Raw genomic sequence first — 20,128 nt, 5'->3', positions numbered from 1 at the left:
CTGCATATAGCAATTCAATTCATTGAAAGGTCACTGATCTGAAATGCAGCTGATCATGGAAGAGTGATTATGAAGGCTCTGCTTGCTGTAAAGCCCCAGTTCAGCCACACCCAAAAAACAAATTAAGCCCAAAGCACGCACGTTTGCTCCAAAACACACACAGTTTGCACTATACAACATTGCAGCAGAGCTGTTGTAATCAAAACTCAGTGCATAACTGCATACAGCCACATGTGCTCATTTGTCTCAATGTGTGCCTGTACGTGGCAGATCCTGGGAGAATGATTAAGCATGCTCTACGGCCCTTGTATGTTCCTGTGCATAACGTTTACAAATGTCTATACCATTAAAGGTGACTTTCTAATTGTATAAGGCAGTGATGGCGAACCTTGGCACCCCAGATGTTTTGGAACTACATTTCCCATGATGCTCATCTACACTGCAGAGTGCATGAGCTTCATGGGAAATGTAGTTCCAAAACATCTGGGGTGCCAAGGTTTGCCATCACTGGTATAAGGGGTCTGCACCTGGGGAGCAACGGGCATTGCTCCTAACTGTCCCTGATTTCGAGGGACTGTCCGTTATTTAGAGCAATGTCCCTCATGCCTCCTCATTTGTCCCTCATTTTGGTTTGATCTATATAGTTGTATATAAAATTCACTTTTTATCTATCACATAGTGTTTTCCAGCACTAAACCTTTCATCTGATTTCTAAATTGCTGCATTTGTAAATTCCAAAAGCCAATATAAAGGAATAGTAGTAATAAAAGAAACCCCTTGTGGGTTTAACCAATATTTTTTTTGTACAATTCCCCTTTAAGGGGGTGTGTTCTATGCCTACATACTGTTGCTGATAGGTGTCCCTCATTCCCATCTCAAAAAGTTGGGAGGTATGCAACAGGTGGATGGCCACAAGTTTATTGAAGCCAGTTCGGATGCACTGGAGATTTGAAGGGATCACAGGTGTCTTTACCCTCATACACACGATCAGATTTTCCGCAAAGTGACAGACTTTTGTCCAAAGAGCGCGTGCCGTGCCATAAACTTGTCTTGCATACAAATGGTACACAATTGTCGGCCAACAAACACGAATGTAGTGATGTACTACATGGAATTTCAGCTCTTGAGCGCCACTCTTTGGGCACCTTCTGCTAATGTCGTGTTTGGTGAGCATTGATTCTGAGCATGCATGTTTGTACTTTGGACTTTTGTGTGACAGACTTGTGCACACACGATACGAAAATCTGACAACAGACCATTGTCCGCCGAAAATTTACTAGCCTGCCACCCAACATTCGTTGGCAGAAAGTTGGACAACAGTTGTCTGATGGAGCGTACCAACGGTCAGATTTTAAGAAAACAGTGTGTCATCACACAATTCCCTGCCGAAAATCCGATCGTGTGTATGCGGCTTTAGGCTCGGTTCACACCTAAAGCCTTGTACACATGCTTAGATTTTTAGATGACCGAACGTCCCAATTTTTGTGGCATGCTACCCTCATGTCAAAAGTAAAGGGATTACTAACAATACAAAAATGTACGTATGACAGAATACCACGTCAGAGGTGACGTAATGTGTTGAATAGTTTTGTATGTATTCTTTTGTTTCTGAGCATGCGTAGTCTTGCTCTTACATTTTTTTTCGGACGAAAACCATACTAATGAAACGAAAATCAGGCATTAAGTTCACAGCACATCCAGCTTTTGTCTGATGAAGAAGTGAAATTGGCTGTCGAAAGCACCATACTAACGATATGAAAATCGGCAGACAGCTCGTCGTACGAATATTCCCATCTGATTTTCGTTTAATGTGTACAGGGCTTAAACCGGACGCTGATCGCACAGGAAAGCTGTGTGTCCCTATTTTTCCATTTCAGGGACAAATCAGGACTGAATCTTTGCCTGAATTTGGCCCTGAAACAGAGCCAAAGACGCTCATGGTTTCTGTGCAGTGTACTCTGCAGCCACACCCTGGAGATAGGTGAACCGGCTCTATAGAGTGCCGGTCACATTCTCCTGCTATGCGAACTGGATGCGGAGAAACCCGCATCCAATTCGCATAGGTGTGAACCCAGCCTTAAAGGGACTATTACCAGAGTAACCCTGGGAATTGTACATATTGGAGGTGGAGAGTGGCATACCAGTTTATTGAATATTATTCAAAGGCTTGTTTTACTCTATATGAGGTGAGAGTTCTTTGAGCACGGGAATGGTGGAAGTTCACTACTATTCATTTATGAAACACACAGATACCATTTGAGCAGAAGAGAGTGATTGTTATATATCATGTTTGAAGCATGGACTTCATTTCAACATATTCATGATCTTACTGTAGTCACTATGAGCACTTGCACTTTATATTGGACTTTTATGAAGAATTTATATTTGCACTCATATTGTTTATTTATGTAATACATTGATTTTCACGTATTTGTTTAATTTTACATTGCATTTTTTTTAAAGTAACTGCCTACTCCCAAACTGTCATTTGAAGTAAGTTTTATTGTGCATTAAAAAAATAAAAAAAATAACATTAGACATGCTATCTGCCAATAGAACTTAACCAAAATGTGCATTCTATGCATCCAAAAATATAGAAAATATACCAAATCAAATCATTATTCAACCCAAAAAATTATATCAAAGCAATAACTCCAAGGCCAATAATAAATAACACGTTATATCCTTTGATTCTGCAACACGTCTGGTTGACGAACGGCCGTTCAGAAACAAACTGAAAAGCGCAAACTTAAGAGTGCGAAATGAAAAGTGTGAAATGAAAAGCACGAATCGATGCTCCCCAAACTTCTACTAACATGAAATTAGCAGGAGAAGCCCAAAGGGTGGCGCTAAAGAGCTGAAAAACATGTAGTACATCTAGTACAGTGATGGCAAACCTTGGCACCCCAGATGTTTTTTGAACTACATTTCCTATGATGCTCCACTACACTGCATAGTGCCAGAGCATCATGGGAAAAGTAGTTCCAAAACATCTGGGGTGCCAAGGTTTGCCATCACTGGTCTAGTACATCATTATGTTCGTAATTGTTGGCCAACAATTGTGTGTCCGTGTGTATGCAAGACAAGTTTGAGCCAACGCCCTTCGGACAAAATTCCACGGTTTTGTTGGCGGAAAGTCCGATCGTGTGTACAAGGCATTAGCTTCCATACTCCTAAAATTTTACCTGGGACAAACCAACAAATCAGAAAAGTCGAAGAAAGGTCTGAAGTCCTTATTTACATACTCTGGGTCATCTACTCAAAGTTTTGAAGCAAAAAGATCCACATGACAGTCTAGCATTTCCATAAGAAGTCAACAACAGCAGCCTCCACATTTCAGAACCTTATCTTATAAAGACAAGTATGAATGACCTGCAATCTTCCAGCTATATGAAGTTGGACATAAACAGAACAGTAGTTGAATATTACAAAATGATCTGGCTCATCCACCCTCCGGCATGCATGCATACATATATAATTATATCCTATAAGCATGCCTCTTTATGGGAATAGGAATCTCTCTTAATAGTTTATTAGCAAAAAAAATCAGTTTTATTGAGTTTTTGTATGGTGGTCCAAAACTTTTAGCAGATGTTTAACCACTTGCCGACCGCCGCACGACGATGTACGTCGACAGAATGGCACGGGCAGGCATATGGGCGTACATGTACGTCCCTGCCTTCCCGCGGGTGGGGGGCCCCCCCGGTGCCTGCGGCGGTCGGTATTCGTTCGGGAGCGATCCGGGATGAGGGGGCGGCCATTCATTTATGGCCACCCCCTCGCGATCGCTCCCGACGAATGAAAATCCTCCGTGACATCACTTCCTCTCCTGTACGGTAAACACAGGAGAGGAAGTGATGTAATCTCTCCTCCGTGTCGGTATTTTTCGTTCCGACACCGAGGAGAGAGGATCGGTGAGTTGCACCAACACGACACTACACAGTAGAACATGCCAGGCACACTCACACCCCCCCGATCACCCCCCCCAATTACCCCTGCCCCCCAGTCACAGTGACACCAATGTCATTTATATATATATTTTTTTTTTTTGCATTGGTGTCATTTGTGACTGTAATAACTGTTAGGGCAGTTAGGGTTAGCCCCCTTTAGTTCTAATGTACCCCCCTAACCCCCCCAATAAAGGTTTAACCCCGTGATCACCCCCCGTCGCCAGTGTCACTAAGGCTGGGTTCACATTGCAGCGGTTTATGAGAACGAATGTGATTCGCACCGCACTGCAGTGCAAATCACATCCGATCTCTGTGCGATTCGAGTTCAGCCATACAGATAGTATGGCTGAATTCGCGCCGCACCCGCCGCAAATTCGCACGGGACCCTTTTTTTGGTCCGCAGCAGAATTGGATCGCATGGGTGTTCACACCATGCGATCCGAGTTTGCAGATCGCACTGCGATATGCGAACTGATCTGGGGGTGTCATTAACATTTCACTGACACTCCCAGCAGTTCGCATAGGGCAGTGTGAACTGCCGCCGGGAGGCATGCGATGCGGGAACCCGCCGCGGATTCGTGGCGTTCCCGCATCGCTCCAGTGTGAACCCAGCCTAATAAGCGATCGTTTTTCTGCTCGCTGTATTAGTGTCACAGGTGACGCTAGTTAGGCAGGTAGGTATTTAGGTTCGCCGCAGCTTTTTATAGCGCCAGGGACCCCCATATACTACCGCATAAAGCCCCCTGATTGCCCCCTAGTTAACCCTTTCACCAGTGATCACCATATAACTGTTACAGGTGACGCTGGTTGGTTAGTTATTTTTTTATAGTTTCAGGGCACCCGCCATTTATTACCTAGTCTCACTAGTGTACCCCTAAATTTAGGGGTGTCTACTTTCCAAAATGGGGTCATTTGGGGGGGGTTTGTGCCATCTTGGCATTTTATGGCCTTCAAAACTGTAACGCCCTTAGAAAGCCTGAATGCGGTGCTTGGTTTTCGGGGCCCCGTACGCGGCTAGGCTCCCAAAAAGTCCCACATATGTGGTATCCCCGTACTCAGGAGAAGCAGCAGAATTTATTTTGGGGTGTCATTTCACATATGCCCATGGCATGCGTGAGCAATATATCATTTAGTGACAACTTTGTGAAAAAAAAAAAAAAAAGAAAAGTTTGTAATTTTCCCGAAACTTGTGGCAAAATATAAAATATTCCATGGACTCAACATGCCTCTCAGCAAATAGCTTGGGGTGTCTATTTTCTAAAATGGGGTCATTTGTGGGGGTTTTGTGCCATCTTGGCATTTTATGGCCTTCAAAACTGTAATAGGTAGTGAGGAGTGAAGTCAAATATTTACGCCCTTAGAAAACCTGAAGGCGGTTCTTGGCTTTCGGGCCCCCGTACGCGGCGAGGCTCCCAAAAAATCCCACACATGTGGTATCCCCATACTCAGGAGAAGCAGCAGAATTTATTTTGGGGTGTCATTTCACATATGCCCATGGCATGTGTGAGCAATATATCATTTAGTGACAACTTTGTGAAAAAAAAAATTAAAAAAAATTAAAGTTTGTAATTTTCCCGCAACTTGTGGCAAAATATAAAATATTCCATGGACTCAACATGCCTCTCAGCAAATAGCTTGGGGTGTCTACTTTCTAAAATGGGGTCATTTGTGGGGGTTTTGTGCCATCTTGGCATTTTATGGCCTTCAAAACTGTAATAGGTAGTGAGAAGTGAAATCAAAAATTTACGCCCTTAGAAAGCCTGAAGGCGGTGCTTGGTTTTCGGGGCCCCGTACGCGGCTAGGCTCCCAAAAAGTCCCACATATGTGGTATCCCCGTACTCAGGAGAAGCATCAGAATTTATTTTGGGGTGTCATTTCACATATGCCCATAGCATGTGTGAGCAATATATCATTTAGTGACAACTTTGTGTAAAAAAAAAAAAAAAAATTTTTTTTTGTCATTATTCAATCGCTTGAGGCAAAAAAATAAAATATTCAATGGGCTCAACATGCCACTTATCAATTTCCTTAGGGGGTCTACTTTCCAAAATGGGGTCATTTGGGGGGGTTTTGTACTGCCCTGCCATTTTAGCACCTCAAGAAATGAGATAGGCAGTCGTAAACTAAAAGCTGCGTAAATTCCAGAAAACGTACCTTAGTTTGTAGATGTGACAACTTTTGCGCAAACCAATAAATATACAGTTATTGACTTTTTTTTTTACCAAAGACATGTGGCTGAATACATTTTGGCCTAAATGTATGACTAAAATTGAGTTTATTGGATTTTTCTAATAACAAAAAGTAGAAAATATCATTTTTTTTCAAAATTTGCAGTCTTTTTACGTTTATATCACAAAAAATAAAAATCGCAGAGGCAATCAAATACCATCAAAAGAAAGCTCTATTTGTGGGAAGAAAAGGACGCAAATTTTGTTTGGGTACAACATTGCAATTACCAGTTAAAGCAGCGCAGTGCCAATTGTAAAAAGACCTCTGGTCATTTACCAGCAAAATGGTCCGGTCTGAAAGTGGTTAAGGTCCCTCAAGACAGCTAGATTGTCATCTGGTCCTTGTGAAATCACAGGTTTCAGACTGTAATCAAGTAATGTGTAGGGATAAGTGCAGTGTTTTTGAAGAAATTAGCAAGTTTGTCAGTGTTTTCTGATGTTTTGTGTTAAATTATAACTTTGCTCATACATAGTAATGTGCATAAATACTTGAGAGTGGACATGCATTGACACATTTCTAGCCAAGACTGAGCTACAATGAATACAGTAGGTGATGAAACCATTGCTTCGTTGTTATGGAGAGAAGGAAATAATGGTTCAGTTTCTAACCTGTTTACTTGTTGCTTACTGAAACCGAGTACCTGGAGTTATTACTAATATTTATTATTGCTTTCATTTTTATCTGTATGAGTTTTTTTATCACTGGTTGCAGATATTGAGCCCGTATGGCGTGGTCTCCATTCTTTGTGTTTGTCTCATCAAGGTTTATGATTTGCTATGTACCCAGGCCTTTTGCTGCTGCTGACAACTACCCATTAAGTGACCGGAAACTAATTTCATCCTACAATCAAGGTTGCTCTTCAGAGGTCGAAACTGCTGAAGATGAAGAGCGGATATATGACACAATTGACGATGAAGAAGAATATTATGACAACGCAGAATTTAGTGATACGGAAAGTGTGAGTGACACCGAAGATCAGCTGACCCACAGTCATTCATCCAGCAAGTAAGTAAAGCCGATCAAACTCTAGACTAGTGAAAGAAGATTTGGCAATAACTTTTCAACAGCCAATAGTGAATCATTCTCTTCTTTTGCTTACCGCTTAACTGTTCTTTTCATGATGGATGTGGTTGTGGGAGGACAACGGGTGTTCTATCCTTCCCACCACCTTTCATCAGTATCTAGATCTGAGAAAGTAATGTGTTGATGCAATTTATACAATTAATATAATGCCCCGTACACATGATCAGAAATTCCACCAGCAAAAGTCCGATGATAGCTTTTGGTTAGAAAATGCCATCATGTGTAAGCTCCATCAGACTTTTGCTGGCAGAATTTCGGCCAGCAAAAGATTGAGAGCATGCTCTCAATTTTTCGGTTGGAAAAAGTTCGTACAAATTCCGACAAGCAAAATTCCTATGCATGCTCAGAAACAATTTAATGCATTCTCGAAGTATTGAACTTCAGTTTCTCGGCTTGTCGTACTCTCTTTACCATGTGATCAGCTGTGTCCAATCACAGCTGATCACAATGTAAACTGAAGCTAGTTATCGGCATTTCTTTTCTCATTCTGACAGCATGAGGAGAGAAGAGAGCCAGTGTCCTGATTATCAGTGCAGTCCCAACAGTGCCCACCAGTGCTGCCAATCAGTGCCCACCAGTGCCTCCTCATCAGTGTCACCCATCAGTGCCACCCATCAGTGCCACCTATCAGTGCAGCCTCATCAGTGTCACCTACCTGTGCCCACCAGTGCCGCCTCATCAGTGCAGCCTATCAGTGCCTCCTTATCAGTGCTCCCTCATGCAGAGCTCACCAATGCCATCCATCAGTGCTCATCAGTGCATCCTTATCAGTGCCTTCAATTACTGCAGCCTATTAGAGCAGCCGCATAAGTACCTCCTCATCAGTACCCACCAGTGCCACCTCATTAGTGCAGCTAAAGTATAGTATTGTAAGTATGATAGTGTGAGTATAGATGTCGAGAGCACCCCACTCCCCCTCACATCAGATGCCAGAGCCCCCCCCACCATCACAAGTTAAGAGTCCCCCACCCTTCCTTACACCACAGTGCACCCCCCTTAACATGTGCTACTGCTGGGAAGAAGTCGGGCAGAACTGGAAAGCAGAAAGTGCAGGATCTGGAGGAGGACCAGAGGAGGGCTGAAGTCTGCTTAATGCTGAGACCAGGGAGGAGTCGTTAAGGTGGATGTTGCAACTGTTGCAAGATGCAGGATCTGTAGGAGGAGTTCTGTCCTCCTCTCTGCTGCCCACTGCTAAAACAAGGGGAGGTGGAGACATGAGGCATGCCGCAACTACAGGAGAGATGTAAGGGCCACGTGAAATGACCTGGAGGGCCAAAGTCGGCCCACAGGCCTTATGTTTGACACATGTGTACTAAATGGTTGTCATGAGTTGGTTCTCATTACACATTTGTTTTTGCACTGCCCTGTAAAATAAGCTCACATAGGGGGTTATTTACTAAAGGCAAATCCACTTTGCACTACAAGTGCAAACTACAAGTGCAAAGTTCACTTGAAATTGCACTCGAAGTGCACTTGGAAGTGCAGTCGCTGTAGATCTGAGGGGGACATGCAAGGAAAATAAAAAAACAGCATTTTAGCTTACGCATGATTGGATAATAAAATCAGCAGCGCTTCCCCTCATTTCTACAACACATATTTACAGCGACTGCACTTCCAAGTGAACTTTTAGTGCAATTTCAGGTGCAATTTGCACTTGTAGTTTGCACTTGTAGCGCAAAGTGGATTTGCCTTTCATAAATAACCCCCCATAGTTTCTTAATAGATAAGACTGGTTCCATTTATTTGTCTGTAACCAAGCGAGGCAGTAGTAGGGTGGTTTGGGTTGCTTTAAGCTACATGGGGGGGAAATCCCTTTAAATTGGTGCGTGACCTATATCCATATGAACATATTATCATTCAAGTTGAATGGATAATATACAGTAGATGGTATAGTTTAAGACCTGGTTTATGCGTCATCTGCGGTAAGACAAAAGTGATACTGAATTGACTTTACCTCCAGCAATGAAGGTTTTTTGTGTCATTTTTGTTATGATTGGAATTTGTAGAAACCTGACCTGCATGACAATACTTTCAAAGAAGTTACATTTTAAAGGAAAGTACCTTGCATGTAACAATCTGACCTAAATAGAATTGTTGTTTTGTGTCTGCATTTTTTTTACATTGATATTCCAGTAAATGCAATGCAATTCCTTTGCAGTTATTGTAACTACATGGACAGCAGTGCCACAAAAGGAAATGTTCCGCTGCCACGCTATGGATCTGATGACCGGGAACCCTTTTCCCAGATTGGTTATAATACACATGATATGTCGCCTCCCCATGGAAGCCCCTCTAGTGTGGACACACAAGAAGCTAAAAGTGATGGCATTTATGAGAATATTCCTCAGATAGAAGAGCCTGTGTATGATGACATGCATTTCAAGACCGAGGCACCTGAAGTAAATGAACTTATTAGCACAGAGACAGAATATGTTCGCTTACTACAGCTTCTAATTGTACACATTCAGCCCAGGCTGGAGAAGGTAAAAAAAAAAAAATTTGTAGTAATTATTCGTACAGCTTTTTGTCTAAGCAATAATTTAATATGTACCACCGGTGCAAAACAAATACCAATAAATTATAATGCGGGATATGCTGCAGCTAAAAATCACCACTAAAAACGTGTAAAAAAAACGTTTATGTAGCTGTGCTGGCCTTTTAAAATGTGTATAACAAATAGTGCATCAAATGCCAAATCTGTCATAACAATATGTCTTAACATGTGCTAGTGATTTCCATCAAATAACATATTTCACAAATTATAAAAGTCCCATTAGTGTAAAATGAATAAAAAGTCCCAATGATACCGTGCTGGAAATAAGGTGACTTCCAAAACAAAAACGGCCATCATTGCGCAAAGTTCCACACTTTAATTGTTAAAAGCTCATATAAAAGTTTACACTCACATGTATGTGTGACTCAGACCACCACTGAGTCTATCCAGTGTTTCAGTAATGGCCGTATTGTGTACAGGTAGCTGGCGTGCGGTTCAAGCCTCAATCTCAGTGTGATGATGTCAGCGTCACAAAACTCGCCTCAGCGCGTTTCGCATGAAATATGCGTCATCAGTGTTCACTTTTTATATGATCTTTTAACATTTAAAGTGTTGAATTTTGCGCAATGATGGGCATTTTTGTTTTTTTGAGAACCATACTAACTGGAGGAGTATAAGAGAATAGTCTGGGATCTGGTGGAAACATATCTACTTATCTGCTTGGAGGATTAAAGAAAGGCATTACACAGGCTTGTTTATTATAGCGTTCTGGTAAGCGCATAGATTGAATGGTGTGTGGTGGTGAATCACGATTGTTTTGGAAGTCGCCTTTTGTCCAGCGAGGTGGATTCATTCATTGGGACTTTTTATTAATTTATACTACTGGCACTTTTACAATTTGTGTATAATGTTATTTGATGGAAATCTCTAGCACATAAGGAATATTTATATGACAGATTTGGAAATTGACATTTTAAAGGGCCAGCACAGTTACACACACAAAAGTTATTTTTACACAATTTGACTAAACATATTTTTACTTTACATATTTATTAATGAATTATGTGTCTTTCAATTAGCTCTTAAAGTGGTTGTAAACCCTTTTTTGGGACATCTACCTATAGGTAGGCCTAGAATAAGACTTACCTATAGGTAGCGGAAATATCTCCTAAACTTTCTGCCGTTTAGGAGCTATTTTACTTTTAGTCCGCCGATAAAGTGAACAGCACATGCGCAAGGAAGAAACAAAACGTCTTCCCTAACGTGTGCCGTTACTGTGCACATGCGCGGGGGTGACATCATGCGGCTCTGGAGAATCACAGAGTCAGAGTCCGGAAGGAAGTGGGGCTTGAAGTTGGACGCTGCCTACACAGGGGACATCGTTGGATTCTTTTGCAGGTAAGGGTCACATAATGGGCTAGTATGCATCGCATACTAGCCCATTATGCTTTTAATTTGCAGGCTATACAGCAGAGCTCGACAAAACCCGGGCGCCAGGTCGCATTTGCGACTAGAATTAGCGACCTGGCGCCTGGGGCAACACAGCTGGGGGTATCCTGTCTCCGTAGCCCCCCCCCGGCGTGATCGCGTCGGGCCGTTCCGCCGGTGGCCGGTAAATGAGGCCGCGGCTTTGAGGCCTTCTGCAGTCCTATGATACCTTCTGGAATCGGGTGCCCTCTTGTGGTGGCCGTTGGTATGACACCCAGCAATGCTAATGGAGCTTCCCCTGTCAGTTTTCATTGCCTGCCTATCTCCTTACCTTTATTTAGAACCCCTAAACATTATATATATTTTTTATTCTAACACCCTAGAAAATAAAATGGTGGTCGTTGCAATACTGTCTGTCACACCGTATTTGCGCAGCGGACTTACAAGCGCACTTTTTTGGGGAAAAATCATTTATTTAATAAAAAAATAAGACAACAGTAAAGTTAGCCCAATTTTTTTTTATATTGTGAAAGATAATGTTACGCTGAGTATATTGATACCCCTTCCCCTCACTCATCTCCATGTCAGGCCAGGGACAGGTCCAGATTGCCGTTACGGACCTGGCTCCTAACTTTTTTAGCTGGCTCCTAGATTCCAAGCAAATTTGTCAAGCCCTGCTATACAGGGAGCAAAAGAGGAAGTAAAACCCATCAGGGTTTACTTCCTCTTTAACTCCAGGCAGATAAAAAAAATAAAAAAATACACACACACAAATGAATCCAGTTAATGCATTCATTATAAAATCTTATAAATGGAAGGATTTATATATATATATATATATGAGATCGTAAACAACCTTTTGATTAATTGGGGATTATACAGTACTGTGCAAACATTTTAGGAAAGCGTGAAAACGTGCTGTAAATAAAGAATGCTTTCAGAAATAGAAGTGTTAATAGTTTATTTTTTATCAAATAACAAAATGAAAAGTTAATGAACAGAAGAGAAATCAAAATCAAATCAATATTTGGTGTAACCACTAAAGATGGGCCGAACAACCCTCGCAGCAAAACTCCCGAACAGGGGAAAGTTCTAACCCAAATGGAGAACCCCATTGAAGTTTATGGGCCAAACAGGAAAAATCAAAAGTGCCCATTTTGTATGCTTATATGCAAGTAATCGGCCATAAATGGGGGTCCTGGTACTGCCCTAGGGGACCCTATTTTTTTTTCAGGAGCAGTGATTCTAATGATGCGCAAGCCTAGGTTCACATAGTTTCACATTGCTGTGGGTTAGAAATCTTTCAACCCAGCAATGCAGTCCCACTTCTGGGGTGTTTCGACAGATATCTGCGCAAGTTCATCCACTACTTTTGGGAATCGGCGTAGCACCGAAGTCGGCATTGCACCGATTCGGACGGTGCTATTTCTGGCAATAGCCGCCGGTGTGGCATACAATTTGACATGTCAAATCGCATGCCAAATCGGACCAATGTGAACCTAGGCTAAAGTGCAACAATAAATATGAAAAATTCCTTTAACTATAGGGCCTGGGGAGGTCCCCTTAGTCTGCCTGTAAAGTGTCAGATCTTTTGCATGCATGCATGAGTCATTGCGGTTGCAATTGCCAACACCTGGCTAATAAAGAAATAAAAATAAAGAAAAAAACAGCGCAGGGTCCCTAAAAATCCAAAGCAGGCCCTTATCCAAGCAAGCAACCAGGCAGCTCAGGAAAGGGGGGGGGGGCGAGCAACACCTCCCCTCCTGAACCATACCAGGCCACATGCCCTCAACATGGGGAGTGGGTGCTTTTGCACCTTGTCCCCATGTTGATGGGGACAAGGGCCTCATCCCCACAACCGTGGCTGGTGGTTATGGAGGGGGTCTGTGGGCTGGGGGCTTATCAGAATCTGGAAGCCCCCTTTAACAAAGGTACCCCCAGATCCCGCCCCCCCATGTGAATGAGTATGGGGTACATAGTACCCCTACCAATTCAACAAATAAGTGTCAAAAAGTAATAAAAACACAGAGACCGTTTTTGACAATTCCTTTATTAAAAAATAAAAAAACTGTCCCCCAATGTAAATCTATTGTCAATCACGGCGCCCACCGCACCCGAGAAAAATAAAACCTCTCCCACCATATATGAAGGCCTACAGCAGGCTAAGTCACTTGACAGTTGTTATATAGGTATGGGGCGGGGCCACCTGGCTACATCACCTGGTGGCACTGCTCCCTTCTGAAATCATGGACCAGTGTATGCTGGGTGCTGGGTCAGTTACGTCAGAAGGGAGTACCCCATACTCATTCACATGGGGGGGCTTGTTAAAGGGGGCTTCCAGATTGCAATAAGCCCCCTGCACACAGACCCCCACAACCACAGTCCAGGGTTGTGAGTATGAGGCCCTTGTCCCCATCAACATGGGGACAAGGTGCTTTGGGGAGGGGGGCTCTCTTTCCTGACTTGCCAGGCTGCATACTGTGATAAGGGTCTCATACCAAGCTAGGGGGGACCCCACGCCATTTTTTTTTACCTGCAATTTTTTTTACATTTTATTCAGCTGTCAGTGGGAAAGCTCATTGACAGCTGATGACTCATTGGTTGCTAAGGATGCCACGACCAGCTTCCTGGCCCCGCTCCTTAACAACCAGGTCATACTGTGCCCTGATTAGGCAAAACTTTGCCCCATCAGGGTGTAGGCGTTCAGCAGGACGGACACCTGCCAAACACCCTGCAAATTCAGGTGTTCCCTGAACTGGGCAAACAGCCAATGTTCGGCCCAAACTAATGCTCACGCCGAACCAGTCACCCAACTCTAGAAAGCACCATTTGCCTTCAAAACAGCTTAAATTCTTTAATTCTACTAGGTACGCTTGCACACAGTTTTTGGAACTAGGCAGGTAGGTTGTTGCAAACATCTTGGAAAGCTAACCACAGATCTTCTGGGGATGTGGGTTGCCTCAAATCTTTTTATCGCTTCATGTAATCTCAGACAGACTCTGTGATGTTGACATCGGGGCTCTGTGGGAGCCAAACCATCACTTCCAGGACTCCTTGTTCTTCTTTACACCGAAGGCAGTTTTTAATGACGTTGGCTGTATGTTTGGAGTCTTTGTCCTGCTGGAGAATGAATTTGCGGCCAATCACACGCCTTCCTAATGATATGGCATGATGGATAATTATATGCCTACATATATCTCAGCATTGAGGGCACCATTGATCCTGATCAAATCTCCAACTCCATTTGCAGAAATGCCGGCCCAAACTTGCAGGGAACCTCGACAATGCTTCAATGTGGCCTGCAGACACTTATTGTATCGCTCTCTAGCCCTTCATGATCAAACTGCCTCCTGCTACAGTAAAATATTTCAAATTTTGACTCATCAGTCCAGAGCACCTGCTGCCATTTTTTTTTTTGCACCCCAATTCCTATGTTTTCATGCATAGGACGTAGAAACAAGGCTAGGTGACTCAACTATACAGAAGTATTTCTCCTGGCAACAAGTAAGCTAGTAATGCAGTCTGGTGACAAATTTCCTTACATTTTTCATCAAGCACTGCGCTGTAGAGGATCAGAGGATATAGCGCTGTAGAGGATCAGAGGATCATGCCTAAACCTTTTGCATAGTACTGTTCATTGCAGTTATTTTTATTTGTGGGCTACAGGTATTGATGGATTTTTTGTCTGCTCTAAATATGAAAACCAATCTGTGAAATATGATTTTTTTTTTAGATCTCACAAATTGATGTCAGAAGTCTCCTTTGTAATGCTGAAGAACTTCTTTCAGTCCATGAGTCATTTCTCAGTGAATTAAAAGATACAAAAAATGATGACCAAAACCAGCTCTATCGGATCGGTAAGTAGGGTTGTAAAATATTGAGAAAAAACCCCAAAAAACCCTAAAATACAACTTTTCAGGGAACTGTGTAGATACCATTCTTAATATTTATTAAAGCTACTGTGTAAGTTCACAACTCACAATGGTTTCCACTGCATTAAGAGTATGTGTCTGCGTGCATATGTGTATAGTGTATATGTACACGTGCTTGCCGACCACCCTATAGCACCTTTACTGCTACAGGGCAGCCACGCTGTGCAGGATCATGAACTGTATATATACTTGATCCTGCACTTCTGGGTATTGGGTATCCCGCCGTCACCCTCTGATCATTAATTACACAGACAGAATGGCAATCTCCCTATGTAAACAACTTCAGTCAGTCAGTACAGAAGGCATGGATCCTGCGTCCCTGTAAAGCAGAAACACCGATCCAAGCCTTCCACTAGCAAAAAGCACCTCCCCCACTACACTGAATCCCAGCTAGGCACACATTTAACCTTTTGATAGTCCCTGATGTAAACCCCTTCCTAGCTAGTGTCATTAGTACAGTGACAGTGCATATTTTTTTCACTGATTACTGTAATAATGTCACCATGTCCCAAAAAAATGTCAGTTAGGTGTCTGATTTGTCCGACGCATATTTTTTATTGGATGCGTTTTAGAGCAGAAAGTACCAAATATATTTTTTTCTCAAAATTGTTGGTCGTATTTTTGTTTTTATAGCAAAAAAATTAAATCCACAGAAGTGATTAAATACCACCAAAAGAAAGCTCTATCTAGCTCTGTTTACTCGTTAACTTTTAACGAGTAAACATCTCAAACTTGTGTTCCTCAAACCATTCTTGAACCATTTTGCAGAGTGTCAGGGCGCATTATCCCACTGAAAGAGGCCACTGCCATCATGCCATTACGATGAAGGGGTATACTTGGTCAGCAACAATGTTTAGATGAGTTGTACGTGTCAGGGAACATTACCTAAAGTATCAAACTGCATCCACTGGCCTGTCTTCTTCCCTTACTGCATCTTGGTGCCCAGCTAAGCAACACTCATGCACTCCACACAATGTAATAAAACACATAATTCATTAAACCAGGCCACCTTCTTGCATTGCTCAGTCCTCCAATTCTTCTTCATGCCCATTGTAGGCACTTTTGGCTGTGGACATGGGTCAGCATGGGCACCCTGACTGCCCCATACACAACAAACACATCTTTGTATGATTTACCCTTTATTCCCTTCCTAGTTACTTCTTTAGGCTGGGCAGCCATCAGACCCTGCATACTGTTTCTGCTATGTATAATATAATGGCAAGATCTTTTTATGTCTCTAACAGCCATATTAAACTGCTAAGGTCTCCACTGGTTTCTGCTATCATGTCAAAGTGATGGGATATTCTACTCTCTGTATCACCCAAGTCATTGGTTGATACAATGTCCTACATCCAGCATCCATGTCATTGGTTGAAGAGATGTCATCCTACCTCAGCCACCTATGTCACTGGGTGGCAAGATGTCTTCCTATCTCTATTACCCATGTCATTAGTTGGCAGGATGTCCTCCTACTTCTGTCATCCTTGTCATTGCTTGGTGAGATGCCCTCTTTACCCATTGGCTTAATGTACACGGGATGTTTTTACAACCTCTCCTGAACGATTTACCTTGACAGATAGTAACCCACATTTAAAACGTCTGTTTTGCTGCATTTACAAAAAAAAAAAAAAAACGTTTTTCCCCAAAATAGCCAAAAATGAAAAATACCTGTAAACAAAATGTGGCTAAATGCAAGTTCAGCATTTAGACGTGTTTAACCACTTCCCGACCAGCGCACGACGATGTACGTCGACAGCATGGCACGGGCAGGCATATTGGCGTACATGTACGTCCAATATTCGTTGCCGCCGTGCCATCGGAAGCGCGCCGCCGGCGGCGCGCTCCCGCGCTGGTCGGGACCCCCGTGAGTCCGGTCGCGGGACCCGCGGACTCGATTGCCGCGGGCATCCCCGCGATCGTCTCACGGAGCGGCCGAATGGAGGAAATGCTGTATAAACAACAATTTCCCATTCTGCCCAGCAACTAGTGACGCTGATCTCTGCTCCATGTGATTGGAGCAGAGATCAGTGTACACTAAATGAAAGCCCAACCCCCCCACAGTTAGTAACACACCCCTAGGAACACTTAACCCCTACACTGCCACCCACTGGTTAACCCTTTCACTGCCAGTGTCATTTACACAGGAATCACTGCATTTATATAGCAGTGATTACTGTATAAATGACAATGGTCCCAAAAATGTGTCAAAAATGTCCGATGGGTCCCCGACAATGTCGCAGTCACAATAAAAATCGCAGATCGCCGCCATTACTAGTAAAAAAAAAAATAATAAAAAATTATTAATAAAAATGCTATAAAACTATCCCTATTTTGTAAACGCTATAACTTTTGCGCAAACCAATCAATAATCGCTTATTGCGATTTTTTTTTACCAAAAATATGTAGAAGAATACGTATCGGCCTAAATTGAGGGAAAAAATGTTTTTTTATATATTTTTGGGGGATATTTATTATAACAAAAAGTAAAAAATAATGCGTTTTTTTCAAAATTGTCGCTCTATTTTTGTTTATAGCGCAAAAAATAAAAACCGCAGGGGTGATCAAATACCACCAAAAGAAAGCTCTATTTGTGGGAAAAAAAGGACGTCAATTTTGTTTGGGAGCCACGTCGCACGACCGCGCAATTGTCAGTTAAAGCGACGCAGTGCCGAATCGCAAAAAGTGGTCTGGTCTTTGACCAGCAAATTGGTCCGGTCTGAAAGTGGTTAAAAACGTTTGGTGCTTGAAATGCCTCTAACCTCAGCATCTGAACTCATTTTTTTGCTTTCCATAAAAGTCCTCTAAACTCAATTGCCAAAAAAACAACATTAAACAAATCTGTGTACATGTACACATAAGATAACATTGGATGAGTTCAGAGGCAAAAAAGCAGCCAACTGCCTCTAAACATCCGTTTACCAGCAGCAGTGTACATGAGGCCTTCTATCACCCATGTTATTAGGTGGTGAGCTGTTCTTTCATCTTTATCACTCATGTGGTTGGTGAGATTTCCTTATGTCCCTGCCATGTCCTTCTTAGTATCTGTCAATGCAGGTATATAGGCTAATATTTACAACCACAGTTAATAAGTGCAATATGTTTGTTTTAGGTACCAGTGCCCTTTGCATAGCTATTGAAATTGCACTGCCTGTTAAAGTGTGTTTGTGACTTAAACAAGGGAATTTGAAATCGGGCACCTGCAGGTACTTTGTACCTTGTACCCTGTAAAGCTGTTTGGGAACCCCCACACCCAGGTTAATCTGTTGTTTAAAAGTTAGCCTGCTTCTGAAGTTAAGAACTTGGACCTACCTACTCTCACTCCTGACTATTGATTCTAAACTATAATGGGTGTCTTATTGGCCAATTATGATGCATGGGAAGGGTTGGCACCAGCAATTGATCACAAAAGGTGGTGGTTATATGTATGTTTAGAGGGGATCCTAGATGACACAAATATTTGTGAATTCTTTTAAAAATGCCTCCACTCACAGCAGACCCCATTGTTTGTGGTGGAACAGAAGAGGCATGAATTGCCTGGTGGTTCTTTCCTGCTATCTAGGATACAAGAAGGGACATCTCTAGTACATCTTCTAAATATGCTACATATGCATATGTAAAAGAAGCTGAGGTTGGGGAACATCCCAGTTGCATTCCCCACATTTTGCCATTTTGGGGTGGAGGGAGATCAACCTATCAGGCTCTGAAACCACTTTCTTTTTTCTTTTCTTTGCTTTTCAGGAAGTCTTTTTCAGGAATACAGCAGGGATATGGAAAATGCATACGCTGTTTATTGTAATGGATATACAAGATCTACATCACTGCTTCAGAGTTACCAAGAAATACCACCTATAAATGAAAAGATCCAGGAAGTACTGCAAATAATACAGTAAGTGCCACTACTCTTTCTGTATGCTGCAAAATGCATAGCAACGGTAGAGCTGAAAGATGTTAAAGTGCACTGTTGCTTTCTAAACAAATTATTCAAAGCTTCTTTATTCTTTGTGGCTCCTCTGCCTCCCAGGCCATCTATGCCTGAAACTGATTATAGGTCTACTCCATATAACAAAGGTTTTTTATATAACGCCTCCTCATTGCCTGTGAAACGCCTTCTGAAAAGCGATCCACCACAGATCACTTTCCAGAGGGTAATGCTAGTGTGAACAAGCACAAAGAGTGTCCACAAAGTGATGTTTGGGTTGAGGTGCTAAAAGGACTAGGATAGAGTATACCGTATTTATCGGCGTATAACACACGCCGGAGTATAACATGCATCCCACTCGCTGGAGCGGAACGAATGCCACCGAGATCGCAGGGAATGGGCGGAGCCGAGATACACATAGTCGAGTGTACTTGGCTCTTCTCGGCTCCACTCACAGTCATGGCCAGTCCCGCCCTATGATGGACATAACACAGGTCCAATGGTGGGACTGGGCATGACTGTGAGCGGAGCTGAGAAAAGCAGAGTACACTCGGCTATGTGTATCTCGGCGCCGATCGCTCCGCTCCGCTCACAGTCAGCGGAGATCGACGGGGGATCAGAGTATAACACGCACCCACGTTTTCCCCCTGATTTTAAGGGGGAAAAAGTGTGTGTTATACGCCAATAAATACGGTAATCAACAGTTGTAAGTATACTGAAAAGAGCTAAAAGGCCAATCAGATTAGGATTTTGTGATAAGTAATTGGATGCAAATAGATACAAAAAGATGCACAGGGGGGCGATTTACAAAAGCTAGAGCACGCTGATTCTGGTGCAGCTTTGCATGGTAGCCAATCAGCTTCTAAAGTCAGCTTGTTTAATTAAGCTTTGACAATACAGGCATATCCCACTTTTAAGTACACAATGGGGTTTATTTACTAAAGCTGGAAAGAGCAAAATCAGGCTCACTTCTGCATAGAAACCAATCAGCTTGCAGGTTTATTACCAAAGCTTAATTGAACAAACTGGGGTTAGAAGCTCATTGGTTCCTATGCAGAAGTGAGCCTGATTTTGCACTTTCCAGCTTTAGTAA

At 42.6% G+C, this 20,128-nt stretch overlaps 1 protein-coding gene across 1 annotated transcript in view; it reads left to right on the top strand.

Moving 5' to 3' along the window:
* Positions 1-20,128, top strand: part of ARHGEF37 (Rho guanine nucleotide exchange factor 37) — a 155,777-nt gene that overhangs the window by 49,531 nt on the left and 86,118 nt on the right. Inside the window, exons 3-6 of the mRNA XM_077472708.1 lie at positions 6,966-7,184; positions 9,421-9,745; positions 14,918-15,041; positions 18,855-19,002. Of these exons, the coding sequence (XP_077328834.1) occupies positions 6,966-7,184; positions 9,421-9,745; positions 14,918-15,041; positions 18,855-19,002 (816 nt within the window). The remainder of the gene's footprint in view (positions 1-6,965; positions 7,185-9,420; positions 9,746-14,917; positions 15,042-18,854; positions 19,003-20,128) is intronic.

The sequence above is a fragment of the Lithobates pipiens genome, unplaced genomic scaffold (genome assembly GCF_037356315.1).
Source record: "Lithobates pipiens isolate NorthernLeopardFrog02 unplaced genomic scaffold, aLitPip1_a1.2 Scaffold_8, whole genome shotgun sequence".
Lineage (NCBI taxonomy): Eukaryota > Metazoa > Chordata > Amphibia > Anura > Ranidae > Lithobates > Lithobates pipiens.
Note: the sequence above shows the minus strand (reverse complement) of the source record. Positions and strands in the feature narration are given on the sequence as shown.